We start from the raw sequence: 24108 nt of genomic DNA on the forward strand, positions 1-24108 counted from the left end.
TCAATGATGAGAGTCATTGATGGGCTGCTTCCTGCACACCCCCGACCGGGGATCGAGCCCGCAATCCAGGCATCGAACTGCACACCCCCTGACCGGGAATCGAACTGCAATCTCCTGGGTCCTAGGTCGATGCTCAACTGCTGAGCCACGCCCGGCCAGGCGGACATTAGGACTTTTAAAACTTTTCGCAGCCAAGGCTGAGAACCACTGCTTTTTGAGCTTGTTCGCCCATGAGCAGAGATGCCTTGAGGGCCAAGTGCCCAGACTGCCCACTCTGCTCAAGGGGTCTATCTTGCTGTCTGGTGGGATGGTTAACAGGCTTGCGCTTGGCTGCTGAGGACGACAAGGCCCTGGGCCTAATGGCCTGGCCGCTTCTAGCCCAGAACACAGAACTAGACTGTGATGTATAACCAACCAGTTTTAATGAACACAAAATATTGATGCATATAAAAAAAGGTATTTTTGTCACTTAAGTGTCCCCATTTTCTGGATGGGGAGTCGTCTTCTCCGTGGACTAGAGCACCCATTTCTCCCATGGCCCCAGCATCTGGGTGAATGCTGGCTCTGTCCCCACAGGGCAGGGGCTGCCCATGGGAAGGGAAGGAGTGGGGCTCTAGTAAGCTTTTTCACATAGTAAGAATAGCCTTGGTCTTGGCCTGAGAAGGCCACCAATGAAAGAAAGAACTGCTGGGGAATAGTGTCTGCCAGGTGCCGTACGTGTGTGAAGGAGGCTAGCCTTAATCTCGGAGCTCGTCCCTCAGCCTGCAGCTCTCAGCTTAGGGCTGAGTGCATCAAGGTTCATTTCCTGGCATTCAAGGACCCAGCCCTGCCAGGAACACGTCTACACCAGCACAGCTTGGAGTGTAAAGGACATTGGAAGAGGAGGACCCATTTGGAGGGCATGTGTGAAGTTGGGTCCTAAATGTGCCACCAGTTAGCAATGGGGGCAGGAGCAGGTGTGCTCCTCTGTTTCCCTTCATGGGCAGTGCTCAGAGCCCCGTGGCGTCCTCAGAGGAGACAGAAGGCAACAACTGCAGGTTACAGGTAAGAGCTCAAGCTCCAGTGCCAGGGTGGCATTAGCACCTGAGGCAAAGCAGGGTTGCGGGCCACTGCCTCAAAAGCTGAGTGGGCCACAAGCAACCCCAGCACCCAGGTACTTCACCTTTCCAAGGAGAGCTACCAACTGGCCACCTAGAGCAGCAGGCAGGCCTGACCACAGCCTTCAGACAGTGGCATGAGGCTTCTCTAAAGTAGCTCCAGCGCCTCAGTCTTAGGGCTTCTGTGCAATCCGGCTGGTACTGGACTTCTGCGGTGGAGCCTCAGACCTGCTGAGCAGCCCGTCCAGACCCCAAACCAGAGTCCCTAGGACCAGAGTTGTGCAGAGCCACTCCAGACGCTGCCAGGGCTTCTGCTGACAGGAACAGAGTCACTGCTGTGAAATGCCTGCCTCTCTGGCCTGGAGGCAGCTGCCAGCTGTGCACTGAGTTACTACCCAACAGGAACCCCCCTTGGAAGGTAGGGGCATAAACAGTCTCCTCGACAGAGGCTCACTGGGCACCGGGGAAGTCTAGCACCAGCCCTGGGGAGGAGGCGGCTTAGCTTATGCACCATCCCGAGTGCCCAGCCTCTGCTGTCCCTTGTCTGGACCCGCCTGGGTTGTGCTTCAGCCCATCCTTGCTCAAGCCCAGCAGGGAGCAGCTCTTCACCTGGCTTGAAGCCAGGGAGCTGCTTCATCTACCTGCCGGCCCAGCTCTGAGCTGCTGCTCAGTACTGACAGGGCTGCCTGCCCTGGAGGCCTGAGGCATCAGGGCTGAGGTCAGAACCACAGGTGAGGGTGGGAGGAGAACAGGGTGGAATGGTGGCTGAGAAGTGCTGCAGGTCTGCTGCCATCAGCACCGACCACGAGGGTGCCCCATGTAGGCCTGCAGAGCCTCCCGGATGGCTCGCTGCCAGTCTCGGGCCAGCTGCACTGGGGTCGCTGAAGCCTGAGTACAAGGTTGCTGCATTAGTCCTTTCTCCTCTTAGTGGTCCCCCCCCCGCCCTCCTGGGTACAAGGCGAGGCTGGGGCTGCTGGGACTCACCTGGTTCTGCACACCCAGCTGGGCTCCGTAGAGCAGCAGCACCTTCATAGCTCTGTGGTGGCCATGTCGCACAGCCTCATGTAGAGCTGTGTCCCCCTCCTGTTGAGAGAGGACCTTGGTGCTCTCCCGGGAACACACCTGTGCCTTTCTGTTCCCCTTTTCCCCCAGGAATGTATCTCCTAAATTCTAAGGGACTCCACTAGACTTGCAACCAGGGGAGCAATGGGCAGCGGGAACTTGTTTTAGGCTAACCCTCTGACCCTGTTCCCAAGGCCACCTTTTTCTGACTTCCCAGAGAGCTAAGGCAGCCCAGTCTAGGCGCTCCTGTTGCTTCTTTTATGCTAAGCCCTTGTCTCACCATCCCCAGCTTTAATAAAAACACCTTAAAAAAATAAGGGGACATCATCCTCATAACCTCCCCAGCCACAGGAAGGGTTGGGTTGGCAGGCGCTGGCCTGAGCTCAGGTGCCCTTGGTTCCTGTCCCCCGCTGGAGCTGCCTCAAGCGCCTACCTTGTCCTGTGCGTCAATGTGGGCTCCACACGCAATGAGGTGCTCCAGGCACTCACAATGCCCTGTGCGCACGGCCACGTGCAGGGGGGTGCTCCAGATCTAAGGGGCGAGTGAGACTGTGTTGCTCCTGAATGGCAAGGCTCCACCCCAACCCCAAAGGGCTGTGCTTCCTCCAAGAACAGCTCTGTGCACTGCCTGCCAGCTCCTAACAGGCTGCCCACTGTGGTGTGCCCTCACCTTGTCCCGTGCATTGACCTGTGCTCCATGGTTAAGCAGATGTTTGAGGATGTCCAGGTGTCCTCCACGGCAGGCCCAGAACACAGGTGTCCTGTCCAGCTGCAAAACAAAATCACTGAAGCCCTCTGATGCCCTGTGTGCCAGGTACAGCCTCTGCCAGGAGGATGAGCCTTCCCCGATGCTCACCAGGTCACGAGTGTCCACAGTGGCCCCTGCCTCCAACAGCTTGTTCACCAGCTGGCCGTGACCCTTCAGGCAGGCCCAGTGCAAGGCTGTGCGATGCAGCTGGTGAGTGGAGAAGGGAGGTTAAGCAGAGGGAGCACGGCACCTATAGGGGCCCCACCCCCAATCCCAGTCCCAGAGCTGGTGCCCTGGACAGAGCTGCCTGCTCCTTAATCATGTGAAGAGCGCCTCCTTCCCAGCTCAGGAGGCACCTGGTATCAGTGTCCCATAAAACAGAAAAGCCCCGTGGTTCCCTAGGCTGACTACAGCACCCCGATGATGGCACTCCTGCAGCTGCTGAGCTGCTCTCTGATTCGCCCTACTCTGCTACCTTGTCGTGGGCATTGGGGTCCCCTCCGTCGGTCAGGTACTTGTCAATCAGGGCCTCCCGGTTCTCAGCAGCTGCCTTCAGGAACGTCTCCAGGTCCACGTGCTCCAGCTGGGCCTCAGGCTGTGGCTGGGTAAGTTAAGGACAAGAGGAAATCAATCCGCAAACTGACGTCACACTTTACTCACACCAAGTGGTCCCCACAGAGACACTGTCAGCTTGTACAAATATTAGGTTTTTAAAAACCTACCTCCAGGAGGTTCTGGAAGAATAGTTGTTGGGGTGGGAGGAGTTAGGGGTTGACTTGTGCGCCCCCAAGTTCATATGTTGGAAGTCCTGACCCCCTGAACCTCAGAATGTGACCTTATTTGGAAGCAGGTCACTGCAGCTATAGTTAAGGTGAGGTCACACTGGAGCAGGGTGGGCCCTAATCCAGTATAACTGGTGTCCTTACAAAAAGGGGACATTTGGAGTCAGAGACATGGGAGAAGGCCATGTGGACACGAGGCAGAGATCGGGGTAATGCATCCATAAGCAAAGGAGCACCGAACTTTGCCGCCAACCCCCAGGAGCTCAGACGGACCCTCCCTCACCCTGATCCTAGACCTCTAGAACTGCTGTTTATGCCCCAGCAGCTGCACACAGGCTGGGGCTCCAAAATGGGCTGTCCAGCTCAGCAGTTGCTGCGGCGCAGGTGCAGCTGGCAGTGTCCACTCTTCCCCAAGCCCTCCCATAGGCGCAGGAAACTTCCTCAGGGACTGTCAAGCCTTGGGTGTGTGCGCCCCCACTCCTGCCCCCCAACTTCTCACCTACCTTAACCACGGGCTCAGGTGCCCTAGGGGGGACTCTGCGTTTCAGTCGCTTTTCTCTTCGTCTTTGAACCAAGTTTTCCAAGTCAGCCAGACTGTCCAGATTAAGTCTGGAGCTCTTAAACCTCTCAGCCTGGGGCAGAAGACAGAAGACCATGCCAGCCATCAGCCAGGGTGATGGGTCCGGGCAGGCTCTTGTTATCCCGTCTCTCCTGCCCACAGCAGGAGCACCAGCACTCTGGCTGCCACCCCAGCCCCTGGCTCTCCGGACCCCCACTGCTCAGGGCCCGCCCCACAGGCCACCCCAGCGTCACTCACTCTCCTCCTCTTCTCTTCTTCCAGCCTCTGCCTCTCCTGGGCCGCGGCCTCATGGGGCCCCAGCCTCCACTCGCCTGGCCAGCCTCCAGGATCAGGAGCTGCACGTCCATACCGCGACACCTTCCCTTCTCTTTCTCCACTTACCTGTAGGACAGGATAAGGATGGTTAGGATGGGTCCGTAGAGAACCGAGCTGTGCAGTGGGGGTCCTGACAAGAGCTGAGCCTTCTCAATGCTCTGGATGCGGGGCTGCTGCTGGCTCTCACCAGCTGTGCCTGCCCTGCCCTGTCAGCAAGGGCACAGGGTTGGGGGCATGACCCACATCTATTTATAGTGCTGGGCCTGTGTCCAGGGGAGCTCAGGGCACATGACACCTCAGCTTCCCTCAGGGGTTGCTGCCCTTACATTCCTACCAGATCACGCCACACTGCCACCCCACCCCAAGCTCAGAGGGACAGAGGAGATTCTTCCTGGGAGAGTCTGAATTCCTGGGTTCCAGTCTTGGCTCTTCACAAACTGTTTCTTCATCAGTAAAATGGTACAGAACTAGCACTTAGCTCAGAGCTGTGCTGTGCAGAGCCCCCCACGATGCTCCACCCTGCTCCTCCCTGGCCCCGCCCCCAGGACATCAGGAGCTGGACACACCAAGGAAACCAAGGAACGAGTGTGTTGAGAGGAGAGAAAGGTTGGGATGACAGGATGGCAGGGCCTGGGGCTTCCAGCCACAGGGAACTGTATTCCCTTTCAAAGCAAACGCTGGCAACCTAACACATAGGCCCTGCAGCCCCTCTCACAGAAGCTGTACCAGGCTGGTGCTTGCTGGGCACTGACACCAAAATGCGTCCCAAAGTGTCACTGGTGGTGCCGCTTCTCTCAATGCCCAGGGAACTAGAGAGCACCCATCTCCCTCCCTAACCAGGCAGCCAGCCTCCCAGCCCATTTCCAGAACAATAGCTATCCCGGCAGTGGAGCTAAACCAAGACCAAGCTACAGTCGTATTTTCCAAGGTAACCTGCCATTTCCTTTCCTCTTTAGCTATCACAGTTCAGTGCAAAACTCACTCAACATCTTTCACACTGCTTCCCTCTCTTGCTCCCTAACCCCCTCTCTCACCACCTCACAAGAGAACAAGGCAGCCACACCAGGGAACTGCTTGTTTCAGCTCTGAAAACCCGATGCTCAGACCACAGCAGTGGCCTGCCCTGCTCGTTTTTCTGACAGCCTGGGGGTGCCCAGATGACTGCCTGCCCTCCTGCCCCTCTTCCCACATTCTTACCAACTGCTGGACGCTGATGACATCCATGGTCCCCCCGCTCTCCAAACCCCCAGTGAGAAAAGCTGAGCTGTCAACCCTTTTATAGGCGACCTGCCCCTGAGGGCAGACAGGGCGGGACCTAGGCTTGCACCTGAGCCAGATGACTCTGTGGCTCTGTAACATCCACCAAAATACCAGTGTGGGCCTGTAGCCACGCAGGCAGGAGGAGGAACTGTCCCAAGCTGAGTCAGGTGCATCCTCGGACACCCACTATCCGGCACCGATGTCACCCCCACACCTGCCCGAGCAGTTCCACCATAGACACATGTCCTGGGGGGCCTGGGCCACTAGCCCAGATTCAGGGGGAAATAGTTCCACTTTCCTAAGTCCAGACACCACTTAAGAAAAAGAGTCAAGTGTCAGCCTCCATGTTGCTGTGGGTCTTGGCTACCTGAGACCCTGAAAGGTCTAGCTCAACTGCCCTTGTGAAAGGAGGCCAGAGTCCCAGAGGACCCTTGAAGGACAGGCTCAGGAGGCTGACTTCTGCCTCAGGAACCCTCATGACACCTATAGGAAGAAATAAGCTTCAAGGGATCTCCCAGCTGCCATCCAGTGCCAAGGCTGCCCCCCACTCTTGGTGGCTTCCCTGCAAGATGCCCCCACTTCTCCCTCACCACTCTGAGGGCCAGCATATTACACCATCTGCAGCCAAGTCCAGCCTGTCACCTGTACTTTAGCCCTTGAAGAACCACCCACGCCCCACATGCAGGTCCCTACCAGACGCTCTCCTGGCATGGGGCATGTCTCCCCATATGGAAGGTGAGACTGACATCCGTTTCGGGTCCAAGTACACAACATTAACTGTTAATCCAATCACAAAGCAACCTGTCACAAGCCACAAAGTAAGACTTCCTAATTGTACCTAAAATGCCAGCATGTCCTTCAACCAGCTGTGCCTTGAACTCTGCCTTGACCTTTGAAAGGAAATCTGATATCCAGTAAATAAGACCCAGAATGGGAGCAACATGAGCAGAGATGACCAAACGAGAGGGAGGAGGAACTGTGGGCCAAGGACAGCCCAAGGCCCTGAAGGGCTGCCAATGGTCCCACCCACAACTGGCTGGCTAATTTGTAAGTTCTTGCCAGTTCTGAGACCAGGGTTTTTTAAAGAAACTGTCTCTATGCTTCAGGATGTTCTGTCAAAGGTGCATTCTTGCCTTTCCTTATGAGGAAGGAAAAGATTACCTAGGCCTGAGTGAAGGTGGACAGACAAGAAAAGTCAGACGAGATCTGGGCTCCACTGCCGACCACCTGCTCACTCACACTCTCCCCCTCAACATTCCCCTATGAGTTTCATCTGAATCTCAGCGGAAAACCAGTTTTTTCCACATCAAACTAAAAAAATTACTCCTGCCCGGCCAGTGTGGCTCAGCGGTTGAGCATCGACCTATGATTGAAGAGATCACAGTTTGATTCCCGGTCAGGGCACATGCCCGGGTTTTGGGCTTGATCCCCACCCAGCAGGGGATGTGCAGGAGGCAGCTGATTAATAATGACTCTCTCATCATTGATGTTTCTCTCTCTCTCTCGCTCTTCCTTCCTCTCTCTGGAATCAATCAAAAAAAAAAATTACTCCTTGTAAAAAATCCATATGTAACAGTAAAGCTCAACAAGAGCCCCTTTACTATCCCCACAGTGGCCCTGGGGAACCATGGTCACCAGGTTTGCCATAATCCTCCTGACTTTGTTCCTGTAACTTTGTATATGTACATACATGTTTCTACAGACTTTTTTTTTAATCCTCACCTGAGGATATTTATTTCATTGCTTTTCAGAGAGAGTGGAAGAGGGAGAGAGAGAGAAGCATTGATGTGAGAGAGACAAACATCCATCAGTTGCCTCCCACATTTGCCCTGACTGGGGCTAGGGATAGAGCCCATGGGGAATCGAACCCAGGACTCCAGTTCTCGGGCTGCTGCTATAACCACTGAGCACTAGGGTGACAAACATGTTTTAAGAGGCAGCATAGCTGAGGCATGCTATGATCATGACTCAGCACACTTCCCACATTAGCATACACCACTCCACGGCATTGCACTCAAATGATATGTGGACCAGAAGTTAACCATTTCCGTATCAGGGAGCACCCTGGTTATCTTTTTTTTTTTTTTTTTTTTTTTACCATTAAGCCCCAGGCTCAAATGTGCATCTTTGTGAATGCCTTCATAAATAAGCATTGTAGATATGGATGAATATTTCTCTAGGTAGCTACAGAGAAATCAAATTACTGGCCCTGTTCATTTAAATTTTAATAGATATTGCCAACTGCCATCTATAGTGGCTGTACCAATTTCCATGAACAGATACCAACAAAGTTAAGACAAATGACAGTATGAAAGGAAAAATATATGCATATAAAACAGAATCAATATCCAGAAGGCATAAACAACTCCTATGAGTCAATAAAAAGAAAAAAATTCTAATGGGGCAAAGGATGTAGACAGGAAGTTCACAGAAGACAGCTGTCAACCTCACTAGTAATCAGCAATTCAAAATAAAACAAAGGCCCAGCCAGTGATGCTCAGTGGTTGAACGTTGACCCATGAACCCAGAGATCACCAGATCAATTTCCAGTCAGGGCACATGCCAGGGTTGCGGGCTTGATTCCCAGTAGGAGGCAGGCAGGAGGCAGCCGATCCATGTTTCGCTTTCATCCATGTTTCTCTCTCTATCCCTCTCCCTCTCTCTAAAATCAAAACATTTTTTTTAAAAAACCAAAACAATAGCACTTTTAAATCTATTAGATTATTAAAATGAATGAAATTATGGTATAAAAACGTGCTGATCAGGTTTTGAGGAAGTGTGTGCTCTGATACACTGCTGGTAACAACATGCCAGGAACTCTCTTTCCTCGTACATTCGAACACCGAATCCCCACAGTGACGCTGAGGCAGGGCCCTATTATAATCATTCTGATCTTCAGATGAGGAAAGTCACTTATACCAAGGTCCCTCAGCTAGCAAGAAGCTTGTCATTTGTTACATATACCATAGTTTCTTCTCATACTTACTTGCATGATTTTGTGTTATTCAATTTGGGTGTGTTTTTTAAGGTTTTTTGTTTTAATTTATTGACTGATTGATTTTGATATTAGAAAGAGAGAGGAATGGGGAGAAACATCTGTTTGTTATTATTCCACTATTTCTGCATTCATTGGCTGATTCTTGTATGCGCTTTGACAGGGAACCAAACCCACAACCTTGGGAGTATCAGGATGATGCTCTAACCAACTGAGCTACCTGGCCAGGGCCAATTTAGTTCTTTAGTCTACTTGTAATTTAATTTGGGGCATGGGATGGGGTAAGGATATAACTTTATTTTTTCCAAGTGGATAGATGTTTCCACATGAACTAATTTAGAATAGGGTCATCTGTCCAGGCTTAGGCACTTGCAGCCCCCTCAAATCTACTCCCTCACTCCAGTGGCCAAAATCGGGCTCTTCCTGGGTCTTCGGGTCTCTGTTTCCCACCCTGCGGCATGGATCCTGACCACAGCAGGGGCTTGGAGACCTAGTATATGTACCCTTGCATGGCAGCCTGGGACAGAAGAGTGGCGATTCAGCTGGCCAGCAGGTCCCGCAGTTCACTGTTGCAGGGCAGAAGATCACATGCTAGTCGTGCCTTCCGATCCCGGACGGCCTTCAGGGCTGGGCTGTGTTGCAACAGAAGGGAGCAGATGTCCATGTGACCCTTCTCAGCAGCCTGTGGAGAGAGCAGCCTGAATCAAAAGTCACACCCTCACTGGGCCCTGCTCTTGCTCTATTTCTGGGGATCTCGGTCCTTGCAGCAATGGAGACACTGGCTATTTGAGTAGACTTCCCCTAATTCCTATCAGATCTCATGACTTGCATACAGATGGGCAGAGTACTCTAAGCCATCCGGGCAGTTAGCTTGAAGTTTTGGTTCTTGTGTTCTTTGTTCAGTGACTATTCTTTTTTCCTTGGGCTGCACACTAAAGTACAAAACCTTGGGTCTCTAAGTGTCTTTTACAAACATTCTGATCATCTACAGGGTGCTGGGCACCATGAGCACAACAGACATCAGACATGCCCCCTGCCCTCTGGGAACTTTCAGATGAGAAGAGGAAAACGGGGCCCAGGTTCCCAGCTTTCTCCTCTCCTCCTCTGAGATAGATGATCCCAATCTGGATGTCAATTTCTAACCTATCTCCAAGAAGTAACAGTTAAGTGATTTACATAAATTATCTTATTTAACTTTCACAGTAACCAGCAGCAGTAAGAACTATCATTATCCCCATTTTATAAATGAAGAAACTGAGACTTATAAAAGTTAAGTGACTTGCCTGAGGTCACAGAGCTAGCGTGGCAGCCTGGGGATTCTAAAGGAGGTCTGCCTGACCTCAAAGTCTGAACTCTTAACAACTGTTATGCCACTGTATTCCCTACTCCTTCCAACAGACAAATTGATGGAACACAGGCGCTTCTGAGAGGTATCAAAATTAATATTAGTAGAAACCATCATCTCAAATTTAAACCCAAATCTTTTTTAGCAGGTCCTCTTAATGAGTACAGACCCAGGTTCTCAATTCTATTGCTTCATTTCAGGCAGTGGTATGTTGTAAGCAATTGTGAGAAGCATTCTAAGTAACTTTTTACAAAAAAAAAAGTACCAAGCAGTACTTTAAAGAAAGAAAGTGAGGACCAAGATGGCAGTGGCATAGGACACTGAACTCGCCCCCTCCCATGAGCACTCTGAAATACATGCCCACATAGAGAGAGCAATTCCTCCTGAGACAACTGAGAGTGATTGAACTACTTCTGCACAACAAATGAGAAACTGTGCAGAGAAGGTGGAGAACTGTGGGAGCCCTCCAAGATCTGTAGGAATTCTCCGGGTCAGAGGTGCCAGTGAACACCATGGTTTACATTTCCCTGCACCGCCACAGGGCAGGGAGCAGCTCTATCCAGGTGCTCTGGCCTACATGCAAGGTCACTGCAGTGCTTTCCCAGCCACATCACCCAGAGCCCATTCCGGCTCTGAAGGAAGGAAGCAAGCAGGATCAACAGGGCATTTCTACATGCACCTGGCCTCCCCACCTGGAGCTGCCTTAGCCTGGCAGGCCAGTGCCCAGGGTACTGTAAATGCCCACCTGGCTCCAATGGCCTGCCAAAACCACCCAGCACACAGAGCTTACACAGGGGTCACTTCTACACAAGGCCACTTTTTCAAGACTGGAAAAGACAGCTATTTTGTCTAATTATATAAATTAGAACATCAAACAAAATGAGAAAATGAAGGAATATCTCGTAAGCAAAGGAACAAGAAAAATCCCCAGAAAAAAATCCTAATGAAACAAAGATAAGTAGTTTATCTGATAATGAATTCAAAGAAATGGTCATAAGGCTGCTCACCAAACTTCAGAGTAAAATAGAGAAACTTAGGGAGAACTTCAACAAAGAGAAAGTATAATAAGAACCAAGCAGACCTGAAAAATACAATGAGTGAAATGAAAAATACAGTTGAATTAACATCAGATTAGCTAATACAGGAGAATGGATCAGCAACCTGGAAGCCAGGCTAGTGGAAATCAACCAATCAGAACAGCAAAAAGAAAAAAGAATTTTAAAAATGAGAATAGTTTAAGGGACCTCTGGGACAACATCAACCACACAAACATCACATTATAGGGATCCCAGAAGGAGAAAGAGATAAAGGAACAAACTTTCCTAACCTGGGAAAGGAAACAGACACTCAAGTCCAGGGAGCACAGCGAATTTCAAACAAGAAGAATATGAAGAGACCCATACCAAGACATATTGCAATTAAAACAGCCAAAGTTAAAGATAAAGAGACAGCTCTGCTGGCAAGGCTCAGCGACTGAGCATTGACCTAGGATCCAGGAGATCGTGATTCAGTTCCCAGTCAGGGCACATGCCTGGGTTGCAGGCTCAATCTCTGGTAGGAGGTGTGCCGGAGGCAGCCAATCAATGACCCTCTCATCACTGATGTTTCTATCTCTCTGTTTCCCTCTTCCTCTCCCTTCCTCTCTCTAAAAACAATAAAAATATATTTAAAAAAATAAAATGATAAAGGTTGGCAAACTTAAAAAAAAAAAAGACACAATCTTAAATGCATCAAGAGGCAAACAAGTCGCATACAAAGGAAACCCTATAAGGCTATCCATTGATTTTTCAGCAGAAACTGTACAGGACAGAAGGGAGCGGCAGGACATATTTAAAGTGCTAAAAGGAAGGAACCTACAACCTAGAATATTTTACTGGGCAAGGTTATTATTCAGAATTGAAGGAGAGACAAAAGTTTCCTGGACGAACAAAAACTTAAGGAGTTCATCACCATTAAACCAGCTTTACAAGAAATGTTAAAGGGTCTTCTTTAAGCAGAAAAGGAGAGGATATAACCAGAAACAAGGAAATATGAGAAAGTAAAAAAACCTATAGCTAAAGGCAAATGTTTAATAAACATAGCAAATCAGCCACTTAAAAAGCTACTATGATAAACAGACCGACAAATCTCAGAGGGAAGGTGGGGGTGGGTGGGAAGAGATTAACCAAAGAACTTATATGTATAACCCATGGACATAGACCACAGTGTGGTGAAGGCCTGGGGCGGGGTAGAAGGCGTCAATGTGGAAAAAAAGAGAACATCTGTGATACTTCCAACAATAAAGGTAAATTAAACATTTTTTTTAATTAAAAAAAAAGCTACTATGATAAGACAAAAGACAAAAATACCAAACTCAACAAAAACCACAAGTAGTTAGGAAATACACAAAACAAAAAGATTTAAAATATGACCTCAAAGCATAAAGCATGGAGGGAGGGGGAGCAAAAATGTCCTTTTAGAATATGAGAACTTATATGCCTATCAGCTTAAAATAGATAGCTAAAAATATAGGATGATATACATAAACCTCATGGTAACCACAAACCAAAAACCTACAAAAGACACAGAAAAAAATAAAGAGAAAGGAACCCCCCAAAAGAATAAAGAAAACCAGCAAACCACAAGGTAAGAGATAAAGAGAAGAAATAAGAAATAGAGAGGAACTACAAAACCAACCAAAATAACAAAACGGAAATAAGTGCACACGTACCAATAATGACTTTAAATGTATTAAATGCTTCAATAAAAACACATAGGATGGCTGAGTGGATTAAAAACCATGACCATCTATATGCTGCTTATAAGAGACTCACCTGAAATTGACAGACACATACAGACTGAAAGTGAAGGGATGGAAAAAGACATTTCATAAAAGAAATGAAAAGAAAGCTGGGGTAGCAATGCTTATATCAGACTAACTAGACTTTAAAACAAAGAATGTAAAAAAAGACAAAGAAGTACATTAAATAATTATAAAGGGACCAATCCCAAAAGAGGATATAACAATTGTAAATATCTACACACCCAACATAGGAGCACCTACCTGTATAAAGCAATTATTAATGAACATAAAGGGAGCAATCTACTACAGTAATACAATAATAGCAGGGGATCTTAAATTTTATTTATTTATTTTAATCCTCACCCAAGGACATGCTTAGAGAAAGGAACAGAGAGAAAGAGAGAGAAACATTAATCGGTTGCCTTCTGTCCGTGCCTCAAAGGGGAATGAACCCACAACCCCAGTAGGTGCCCTGCCCGGGAATCAAACTGGCAACCTTTCGGGGCACACGATGATGCTCAACCAACCGAGCCACTGCGGTTGGGCAAAGCTGACAAAACTTACAAACCTTTAGCTAAACTTACAAGAGAGCCCACATAAATACCATGAAAGAGGAGCCCTGGCTGGTCTGGCTCAGTGATTAGGGCATCAGCTGTGGACTGAAGGGTCTTAGGTTCAATTCTGACCAAAGGCAGGGACCTGGGTTGCAAGCTGGATCCCCGGCCCTGGCGGGGCGGGGGGGGGTGGGGTGGTGGTGCAGGAGGCAATCAATTGATGTCTCTCTCTCTCTCTCTCTCCCTTCCACTCTCTGAAAAGCAATGGAAAAATATCCGAGTGAGCATTAAAAAAAGAAAAGTTTTGATTTTTCAGTAACGATGGAAACTTTCCTTGATTCCCTAATTATTAACCAGTCAGCAGGAAGTTGTGAGTCACCAACACTCAACAAGCTAAAACTTTAATGTTCATTAATGATTAATGCTCATATCATGATCCATAAGTTTAAGGACACAAAGTTTCTATCTGTTTACAAGGAAAAATAAGAGGAACCCATAATTCTAAAATTGAAAGGGATTAACAAATCACCCTATGATGAACCTGTAGTCTGGTTTGAGTTTTTGGGAGGCTGATTTTACTCTAGGTTGGCTTACCACCTTGCTGACTGGTCACAAGTTAACTTGTGTCTGCACTTCACTGCTTGGCACTTATTTTGGCTGCACCTGGTTTTCCTCTTCATTTGCCTGCCTTTTTCTCAACTTGTCAGTATTTCCAGAGATGTGATGAGCAATACAGCTAATTCTTTCCATCCATCTATTATTATGGCAAAAGTTTTAAAAAAGACACTTTGTGGCAGAATAGAACATTTGAGCGAATTACGTGCAGATACTTTGTCTGACGAGCTGAGTGACTTTGGTAGTCAGCTGGAAGATAGTACTTTGTCTGAAGACAGTAATGACTCTGACATTAGACCATCACAAAGGCAAAAGAGAAATGTGATAGTATCTAACAGTGAAAGTGATTCTGAAGAAGAATGGGCAAAAAAAGACATTTTACCAGCCTTGGAGGATTATACAAATATTTCTGGCATAACTGTTCAATTTGAAAACCTACAAAGTATAAGTAAAGTAACCAATTTATTTTTTGATAAGGATTTTTTCGATCTCATTACTTCTCAAACCAATTTACACCATCACCAAATGGAAAAATACCAGAAACCTCTGCTAAAACTTCACCATGAGACATTACCTATATGGATATAAAGAAGTTTCTTGGTTTAAAATAAATAAATAAAATATTTAAAAATATTAAAACATATGCACTATGTTTAATTTTGATGTATGGTAATATAAGATATGACAAATAAAGTACATTTAAGTTTATTCAGATGATTTTATTTAATATTCAAGTGCAGAAAAGTAGCCAGCTATGTGGGCGAGTTCTGGCTCTCAATAGCTGGTCAGAAAGGTGTTTAAGACTTACGTGATGAAACACTGAACATTTTCATTCCTATTTAAACTGAAAAACAATTTAATGTCCTAAGTGTTGTAGTTTAATCAGTAACATAATGATTTATCTTCTATTACTGAGTCCCCTTCAGAGATATATCCGTCATGACAATAGACAATTCCTTCAAAATAAGGAAATGATGCCCTAGTCGGTTTGGCTCAGTGGTTAGAGCATCGGCACTCGGACTGAAGGGTCCTGGGTTCAATTACAGTCAAGGGCATGTACTTCCCTTACAGGCTTGATCCCCAGCCCCGGTGAGGCAAGTGTAGGAGGCAAGCAATTGATCTGTCTCTCTCACGTCGATGTTTCTTTCTCTCCCTCTCTCTCCCTTCTACTCTCTCTGTAAAGCAATAGAAAAAATAAATTCCAGTGAGGTTTAAAAAAAAAAAGATTAGCCCAGCTGGCATGGCTCAGTGGTTGAGCATCAACCCATGAACCAACAGGTCCCTGGTTTGATTCCCAGTCAGGGCACATGCCTGGGTTGGGGGCTTGATCCCCAGGGTGGGGAGGGGGGGGAGTGATGAGGGAAGCAACTGATCGATGTCTCGCTCTCATTTATGTTTCTATCTCTCTATCCCTCTCCCTTCCTCTCTCTCTAAAATCAATAAAAAATATACTTAAAATAATTTTTTTAAAAATTAAAGAGGAGATATTACAACCAAATTTGTAATGGTTACAAATTTGTAATATCATTAAAGGAGACCAACAAACTGGACAACCTAGAAAAAAATGGGTAATATTCTAGAAGCATACAACCTTCTAAGACTGAACCAGAAAGAAATAGAATATCTAAACAGACTGATTACTAACATAAAATTGAAGCAGTAGTCAAAAAACTCCCAACAAACAAAAGTCCTGACCAGATGACTTCACAGGTGAATTCTACCAAACATTTACAGAAAAATACTTATCCTTTTTAAATCATCCCAAAAAATAGAAGAGGAAGGAATGCTTCCAAACTCATTCTATGAAGCCAGTATTTCTCTGAAACCAAAACAAGACAAACACATTACATACACACACACAAATTATAGGTCAATGTCTTTAATGAACATAGATGCAAAAATCCTCAACAAAATAACAGCAAACCAAATTCAGCAATACATTAAAAAGATCATACATCATGATCAAGGGGCATTTATTCCTGGGATGCAAGGATGGTTCAATATCCACAAATCAACTTGATATACCTCATAAACAAAATTAAGCATATAAATCCTATGATCACATCAATAAATGCAGACAAAGCATGTGACAAAAGCCAACATCCATGTATGATAAACTCTCAGCAAACTGGGCACAGAGAAAAAAATACCTCAACCTAATAAAACCCACAGCTAACATCACACTTGATGAAAAGCTGAAAGCTTTTTGTTTAAGATCAGGAACAAGGCAAGAATTTCCACTTTTACCACTTATATTCAATATGGTACTGGAAGTTCTAGTCACAGCAATCAGACAAGAAAAAGAAATGAAAAGCATCCAAATTGTAAAGGAAAAAGTAAAACTGTCGTTATTTAAAGAGGACATGACACTATATTAGAGAACCCTAAAAGATTCCACCAAAAAACTATTAGAACTAATAAATGAATTCAGTAAAGTAGCAGGATACAAAATTAATATTCAGAAATCAGTTTCATTTTTATACACCAATAAACTATCAGAAAACGAAATGAAGAAAACAATTCCATTTATAGTTGTTTCAAAAAGAATAAGATACCTAGGAACAGATTTAACCAAGAAGGTAAAAGACTTGCACTTGGAAAGCTATAAGACACTGAAGAAAGAAACTGAAGAAGATACAAATAAATGGAAGCACATACCATGTTCATGTATCATTTAACAAGTAGCAATATTTTTAAAACATGCATACTAATAAAATAAATGTGCAAACTACCCAAAGCAATCTAGTTTCAATGCAATCCCTATCAAAATACCAATGGCATTTTTCACAGAACTACAACAAATAATCCTAAAATTTATATGGAACCACGAAAGATTCCAAATAGTCATAGCAATCTTGAGGAAGAACAAAAAGTTGGAGGTACCTGATATGAAACTACACTACAAGGCTAGAGTAACCAAAACAGCATGGTACTGGCATAAAAACAGATACATAGATCAATGGAACAGAATAAAGAGCCCAGAAATAAACCTATGCTTATATGGTCAATTAATATACAACAAAGGAGGCAAGAATATACAATGGAGTAAAGACAGTCTCTTCAATAAATGGCAAAACTGGACAAATACATGTCAAAAAAATGAAACTAGATCACTTTCTTACACCATATACAAGAAGAAACTCAAAAGAGATTAAAGACTTAAATGTGAAGCTTGAAACCATGAAACTCTTAGAAGAAAACAGAGGCAGTCAACTCTTTGACATGGCTCTTAATAATATTTTTTTGGATATGTCTGCTCAGGCAACGTAAACAAAAGAAAAAATTGAAACAAACGAGACTACATCAAACTGAAAAGTTTTTGCACAGCAAAGGAAACCAACAAAACAAAAGGACAACCTACCAAATGGGAGAAGATATTTGCCAATGATACATCAGATAAGGGGTTAATATCCAAAATGTAAATAAGGAACTCATACCAAAAAAGCAATCCCATTAGAAAATGGGCAGAAGACCTGAATAGACATTTCTCCAAAGAGGACATACAAATGGCCAACAGACATATGAAAAGATGCTCAACAATACTAATCATCAGGGAAATGCAAATCAAAATTACAATGAGATATTACCTCACATACATCAGAATGGCTACCATCAATAAATCAACAAACAAGTGTTGGCAAGGATATGGAGAAAAGGGAACCCTCATACACTGTTGGTGGGACTGTAAATTGGTGAAGCTACTATAGAAAACAGTATGGTGGTTTCTCAAAAAATTAAAAATATAACTACCATATGACCCAGCAATTCCACTTCTGGGTATTTATCCAAAGAATCCCAAAACACCAGTTCAAAAAGGTATGTTCATTGCAGGATTATTTACAACAGCCAAGATATGGAAGCAACCTAAGTGTCCGTCGATAGACAATGAATAGTTGAAACAATTAAGAAATAAGCAATCTGCCTCTCCAACTGGCAAGGATCTTAAAACAACATCCAGTTGTTCACACATATTCATCGAGCACCTGTGCTCAGTGCTAGGGCTACAACAGTAAACAAGATCAAGTCCCTGCCATCTCTTGTGAGACAGGCTCAAAGAAGGAGTTTCGGGGGGAGAAGAGTTAGGAAAAGTCAAGTACAGGGTGCTTTGGGACACGGAGTTGGGGGAGCTCCCCATGTCTGAGGAACAGAAAGGCATTTTGAGCGTGTGATGCAGAAGCTGAGGAAGGACAGAATGAACACCGGACAAAGCCAGATTGAAAAACAGTAGAGGAGAGGCATCCAGGAGGACCAGCTTAATTTACACCACCCTGGAGTGTCTGAAGAGTAGGGTCAGAACACTGAAAAAGACTAGCAGGGAAGGGACCGGGGACAAAAGCTCAAGATAAACAAAAGGGAGGAAATGCTTACATCTTCCCTTGATGTGCACGCAAGTGTAACGTTTCATTGTTCAAGGATTTTCTGATATATTTATACATCTGGCTTCCTAAAAGTTAAGTTGGTAAGAACACAATGTGAAAGCTATGTTCTTAACACATGTTATAGTGTACCGCACAGCACTGTTAACTACAGGCACAGTGATGAGAAGTGAGCACTGAGATTACAAATGGTTTTTATTTTCTACTTTATGCTTTTCCGTTTTCCCTTTGTTCCCTATGGTGAACATACTGTACCTTTTATAATGACAAAGAACAAGTTTTTGAAGGGGAAGAGGAAGCATACCTTATGTAGACTGGTCATGCCATCGTCATCTACCAGCCTGGGGTTGGACCCATGTGAGAGCAGAAGCCGTGCAATCTCAGTGTGCCCACAGTAGCTGGCCCGGTGCAGGGCGGTGGCTCCCCCACGTGTCTGGGCATCACACTTGGCCCCACTTTCCAGCAGGAACTGGCATACTGCATAGTGCCCATTGCGGCTGGCGTAGTGCTGCAGGGAATAGAGATCAAGGTAGGACAGCAGAACCAGGCAGGCAACAGAGGTGGGGGGAGGGGAGCAGAGGCCTGGACCCTCCAGGGGCTGCCTCCATCAGCTGTGTGACCTGAGCAAATGTCTTCATGGCTGGCATCAGTTTCCTCAATCATTTCTACCTCACAGGATTGTTATGAAAATGAAATTAAACAACTCATGTAAAGCACACTAATTAAAAAAAACAGGTTTGCCCCGCTGGCATGGCTCAGGGGTTGAACATCGACCTAGGATCCAGGTGATTGCAGTTAGATTCTGGTCAGGGCACATGCCCGGGTTGCAGGCTCAATCCCCAGCAGGGGGCGTGCAGGAGGCAGCCAATCAATGACTCTCATCATTGATGTTTCTGTCTCTTTCTCTCCCTCTCCCTTCCTCTCTCTGAAATCAATAAAGTATATTTAAAAAACAAACAAAACAGGTTCACAGGACACGTGAAAGAGAAACCCTGTTGGGAGAGAAGAATGGGAGGGACGAGAAAAGATAACCTCAATCCCCCTCAGAGAGCAGGGTCCCCAAGCGGACCCCAAGTTCCTCCCAGCTCACCAGGGCGGTGTAGCCGGCCAAGTCGGGCTGACTGGGGTCCACTGCCTTTTGGATTAAATACTTCACTCGGCCTAGGTCTCCATTCAGGGCTGCTGACCAGATTCCTGTAGAAAGACAACCAAAATACTGAATGCTGCTGAGAACCTTTAATGTTTTCTTCATCTCCTGACCTCTGTTTTTTCACCCATAACATTGGTGAGAAATGGGTGTTTGGTTAACATTCATTCAGCAAACATTAACCAAGCACCTCCTCTGTGCCAAGGATTGTCCTAGGTGCCAGTGACATAGCTGTGAACTAGACAATGAGCTTGCTTGACCAGGGCAGGAGGATTGGGGAGACACAAAAATCCCTTCTCCCCACTTCAAATACACAAATGTTAAGTAATGTTTAAAATGTTTGAATATATAATCAAATTCCAAAGCAAAAAAATTGCCAGGTGCCAGAACAAGGAGAAAACCACAGCCAAAGTGGTAAGCAAGCACTGAGTCTGTAGGATCCAAAAGAGTCCTCACAAATAGACACACCTCGGGGGCTTGTGCTCCAACTGCTGAGCAGGGTATGGAGCAAAGGCTGCAGGCCACGTGCGTGGCAGAGAACCAGATAAGGCTATGTATACAAAGCCAGAGGTGGCACATCATGGATGAACCAGGACTGAAAAATCTCACTCTCTTGCCTTGTGTAGCAGCAGGAAGCAAGTTGCCATGCCCAGGCCCTTCACTAATTCAGCAAATATTTACTGAATACTTACTATGCATCTGGCAATGTTCTGGGTACTAAGGGTCAGCTGAGAATAAAAGACCCTCCTCCCAAATTTTGGTCTTATGGAGCTTATATTCTAATTAGAGACAGACGAGGAGAAAAAAATGTATATATATATATATGTGTGTGTGTGTGTATATATACACACATACATATGAAATAAGTCAGGTGATGCTAAGTGCTATAAGAAAAATAAGGGGGTATATGCAGTGGTCAGGGATGGCATCTCTGATAAGGTGACATTTGAATAGAAACCTAAAGGAAATGAGAAACAGCCCCATTTGAATAGGTGTGATGAGAAGACAGCAAAGGCAGAAGCGGCCCAACAAATCAGGTGCCCTAATCTACGAAACTTAGAGGTGTGGGACTTGTATCTACCTACATTACCCTTAGAGAGCAAACCCCCAAGCTAAGGGTCTGTCATAAAAATTGATCCAGACAAGTGAAACCTATAAGGGCCAGTCAGAGGCAACTTTTAAAAATGCCCCATAAGGATGCTTCTACTAGCCAACAAGGTATGTGCGAGAATCTCTTACAAAAGAGGACTCCAGCCTAGTGAGCTCAAAGATTAGATGTTGGCAAACAAGAAGCAATCCACTGCCATGCAAGACATTCAGCATGCTCCAAAAACTAGCCATATAATGCAACCTAAGACTTTAAAACAACATTTAACGTGTTCACGGAAATAAAATAGAATCCACAAATCAAGAGTATTGGGGGGGGAGCAGGCAGATCTGAAACAAAAGTTAATAAATTAATAAGTAGAATCATTAAAATAAAACAACAACAGATGAGTCAACAGTACTGCAGACCCAGCTGAAGAATTAATGATTTGGAAATCACCCAGAATGCAGAAAGGTAAAGAGAAAACTATTAAAGAGGTAAAGAAACATAGAAGACAGAATGTACCAAAATGTGGCTAATACACGCTTCAAAAATAGAAAACAGAGAGAGAAAACTGGATAGGAGAAAGGCAATGTTTTAAGAGATACACCTGAGAATTATTCTAAAGTAAAGACAACAATGAATTCTCAGATGAAAGATCACATTAAACCCCAAGGAGGATTAATAAAAACAAATTTGGCACAGTGACATGACTGAATATCAAGAATAAAAAAGTTATGCCCAGCCGGCATGGCCCAGTGGTTGAGCATCAACCTATGATCCAGGAGATCCGCCGTCAATCTCGGTCAGGGCACACACCCAGGTTTCGGGCTCCATCCCCAGTAATGGGTGTGCAGGAGGCAGCTGATCAATGACTCTCATCATTGATGTTTCTCTCTCTCTCTCGCCCTCTCCCTTACTCTCTGAAATCAATAAAAACATATTAAAAAAAAAAAAAAAAAAGAATAACCTACTGAATAATTACAATCAGGTTATCAGCAGAATTCTTAACAGCAGCGGTAAGTACAAGAAGATAAAGGAATAATATTTCCAGAGGACTGAGGGGGGTAAAATTAACTGTCAACCTAGAATTTTACACCGGCTAAGCTACCCCTCAAGTGTGTGTGTGTGTGTGTGGTGGGGAAGCATGCTCACTGAAAAAACTATTAAAGGATATATTTCAGGGAAAAGAAAAATGAACCCAGAGAGAAGATACGAAGGAAAAAAATCCACACTACCAAAAAGATAAGGATCTTTTCCATGTGTGCGAAAAGATAATAAACGAACAAACAAAACACAGGCACACCTCATTTTATTGCGCTTCACCTTATTGTGCCTCACAAGATGTGTATTTTACAAAATGAAGGCAAGGCCCTCCACCAGCAAAAAGATTACAACTCGTTTTATTGAGATACTTGCTCCCTTCTTACAGTGGTCTGGAATCAAACCTGCAGTATCTCAAGGTGTGTCTGTAACGTCAGATTGTAGAAGTTGCTCTGATTCAAGGTGATCTATCAGAACCTGGAGGGGAAGGGGCCCTATGTTGCACAGGGCAAGGTTTCTTTCTCAACAGCAGCACAATTGACAGTTGGGCCCGGATAATTCTGTGATGGGGAGCCGTCCTGTGCACTGTGGGCTGCGCGCAGCATCCCTGGTCTGCACCTACCAGAGGCCTGTAGCACCCACCCAGATGTAACAACTGAAATGTCTCCATACGTTGCCAAAGACTTTAAGGCGCAGAACTGTCCCAGCTGAGAACTACTAGTTCTCACTACTCGGGAGACCCTTCAGGGGTGGTGGGAGAGGTGGACGAATGAAGGCAGGTGCGAAAAGTGTTACTTCTCAGCGCGCTACGGGTAGGGAGGCCATCGGCGGCCTCGAGGACCACCTTGGCCGTATGTAGCGCACACAGCGGCTCAGAAACGTTAGTTCCCCGCACAGCGCGGCCGCCTGCCCCGCAGCTCCATCCCCGGGGTGAGCGGAGGTCCCCAGCCTTCCCTCTCCGACACCCTGAGCAGGCCGGAGTCCCCACGTCGCACCGGGCCCAGCTTCCCTCCCTGCACGCCGGTCGGCGTTTCCAGTGGCCGAGCTCGTGCCAGGCCCGGGAGGGCCCTCGGTGACCCGGAATTGGGTGCCCCCGACCGCCCCCTCGGGTCTCCTCCGGCCCTGCAGCCGCCTCACCCCTCTCGAAATCCATCTCGTCCAGCGTCTGCCGTGCGCCTGAGTGGTTGCAGCAGGGGCCGTCTGCACAGGGCCCGGGAGCCGCCATGCTGGCCTCCGCGCCGCCCGGCAGCCCGCAGGACCCGACCAGCCGGCGGCCGCGCCGGCCAATCAGGCGCCCGGGGGCTCTCGCGCAGGAGCCAATCCCGCAGCGGGGCGGGGCCCGGGCTGCGCGCCTCGCCGGAGACGGCCGCACGGGGGCGCCCCAGGCTCGGCGGAGGAGGGGGCGCCGGGGACCGGGAACGACTCTCCGGGAGAGAGGTCGCGCGGGGCTGGGCGCGAGCGACTTTGTGTCGCTCGCCAGAGCGCGCCCTCCAGGTGTCTCCTCGCCTCCCGGGCTCCCAAGGCAGGGAGGCGCCGCCCCCAGGTCTTTCCCCACCTCTCCCGCACCATCCCGGGCCCAGGAAGACGGCTCACCGCAGCAACTTGTAAAGGCCTCACGACACTCCCTCCTCACTCCCTTCTGGCCCATTTTTTGAAAACCCGTGGGAGCCAGGTGCCACCAGGAGCAACTGTAAACCCCGCGGGCAGGGCCAGGGCCAGGGCCAGGGCCTTTGGTTGTGCGGAACCCCCATCCCGCAGTGGGCGCCTTCACTGAATCGGGGTTCATCCCTCACAACGTTGCCGATCGCAGAGAGGCTCCTGCAGCGAGGACACCCGGGGCTGCAGCCTGTTCTGGCCGCCGCAGACCCCCAGACCAGACGCTTCACTTCCAGGGCCTAGCTGTGGGCAATTTATAATTTATACAAAGCACGCGGAGTGGCCCTGGGTCGTCTCAGCTCCCATGACGCTGAAGCGTTCCTGGAGAGAAGGCTGGAGATAACCAACCACCCTCTACCTCCCCCGGCCCCCCAGCCAGGTGAGCGCCCCCGCCTCACGCCCGAGCGCAACCAGTGCGCCTGCGCGCGACCTGCCGCTGCTTCCGGGAAGTTCCCCTTCCCACCCGCCTCCCCTTCCCCTTCCCCTTCCCCGAGCTCTGGGAAGTCAGTTCCTCTCCTGCTTCGACCCCCACTTCCCTGACTTCTCCCTTTGGCCAGAAGCCAAGGCTGGCTCCCCATAGACCTTGGCCCTGGTCTGGTTCCCAGCCCCACAGCCACCACTGTGGGAAAACCCTGGAGCCTGGGCCGTCCCCCGCTGGAGGGG

At 47.2% G+C, this 24108-nt stretch overlaps 2 protein-coding genes across 3 annotated transcripts; both read right to left on the reverse strand.

The window, feature by feature from the left end:
• Positions 1 to 400: 400 nt before the first annotated feature.
• On the reverse strand, positions 401 to 5873 carry ANKRD23 (ankyrin repeat domain 23). The gene is made up of 9 exons (XM_081156374.1): positions 5782 to 5873; positions 4507 to 4650; positions 4193 to 4321; positions 3383 to 3508; positions 3016 to 3114; positions 2830 to 2928; positions 2593 to 2691; positions 2082 to 2180; positions 401 to 1985 (listed from the first exon to the last, which is right to left on the reverse strand). The coding sequence occupies exons 1-9, from the start codon at positions 5806 to 5808 to the stop codon at positions 1890 to 1892; spliced, it is 918 nt and encodes a 305-aa protein (XP_081012500.1). The 5' UTR covers positions 5809 to 5873; the 3' UTR covers positions 401 to 1889.
• Positions 401 to 23866, reverse strand: ANKRD39 (ankyrin repeat domain 39). 2 transcript variants are annotated; one of them, XM_081156375.1, is made up of 12 exons: positions 22927 to 23036; positions 19602 to 19705; positions 18816 to 19019; positions 9343 to 9521; positions 4507 to 4650; positions 4193 to 4321; positions 3383 to 3508; positions 3016 to 3114; positions 2830 to 2928; positions 2593 to 2691; positions 2082 to 2180; positions 401 to 1985 (listed from the first exon to the last, which is right to left on the reverse strand). In XM_081156375.1, exons 1-4 carry the CDS (start codon positions 23012 to 23014, stop codon positions 9378 to 9380), a joined length of 540 nt encoding a protein of 179 aa, XP_081012501.1. In that variant the 5' UTR covers positions 23015 to 23036; the 3' UTR covers positions 401 to 1985; positions 2082 to 2180; positions 2593 to 2691; positions 2830 to 2928; positions 3016 to 3114; positions 3383 to 3508; positions 4193 to 4321; positions 4507 to 4650; positions 9343 to 9377. The 2 variants fall into 2 exon arrangements, with proteins under 2 accessions (XP_081012501.1, XP_081012502.1); XM_081156376.1 differs by lacking the exons at positions 401 to 1985; positions 2082 to 2180; positions 2593 to 2691; ... (3 more) ...; positions 4193 to 4321; positions 4507 to 4650 and having other exon boundaries at positions 8053 to 9521; positions 22927 to 23866.
• Between the last annotated feature and the right edge of the window lie 242 nt (positions 23867 to 24108).

The sequence above is a fragment of the Miniopterus schreibersii genome (assembly GCF_964146895.1).
Source record: "Miniopterus schreibersii genome assembly, chromosome: 13".
NCBI lineage: Eukaryota > Metazoa > Chordata > Mammalia > Chiroptera > Miniopteridae > Miniopterus > Miniopterus schreibersii.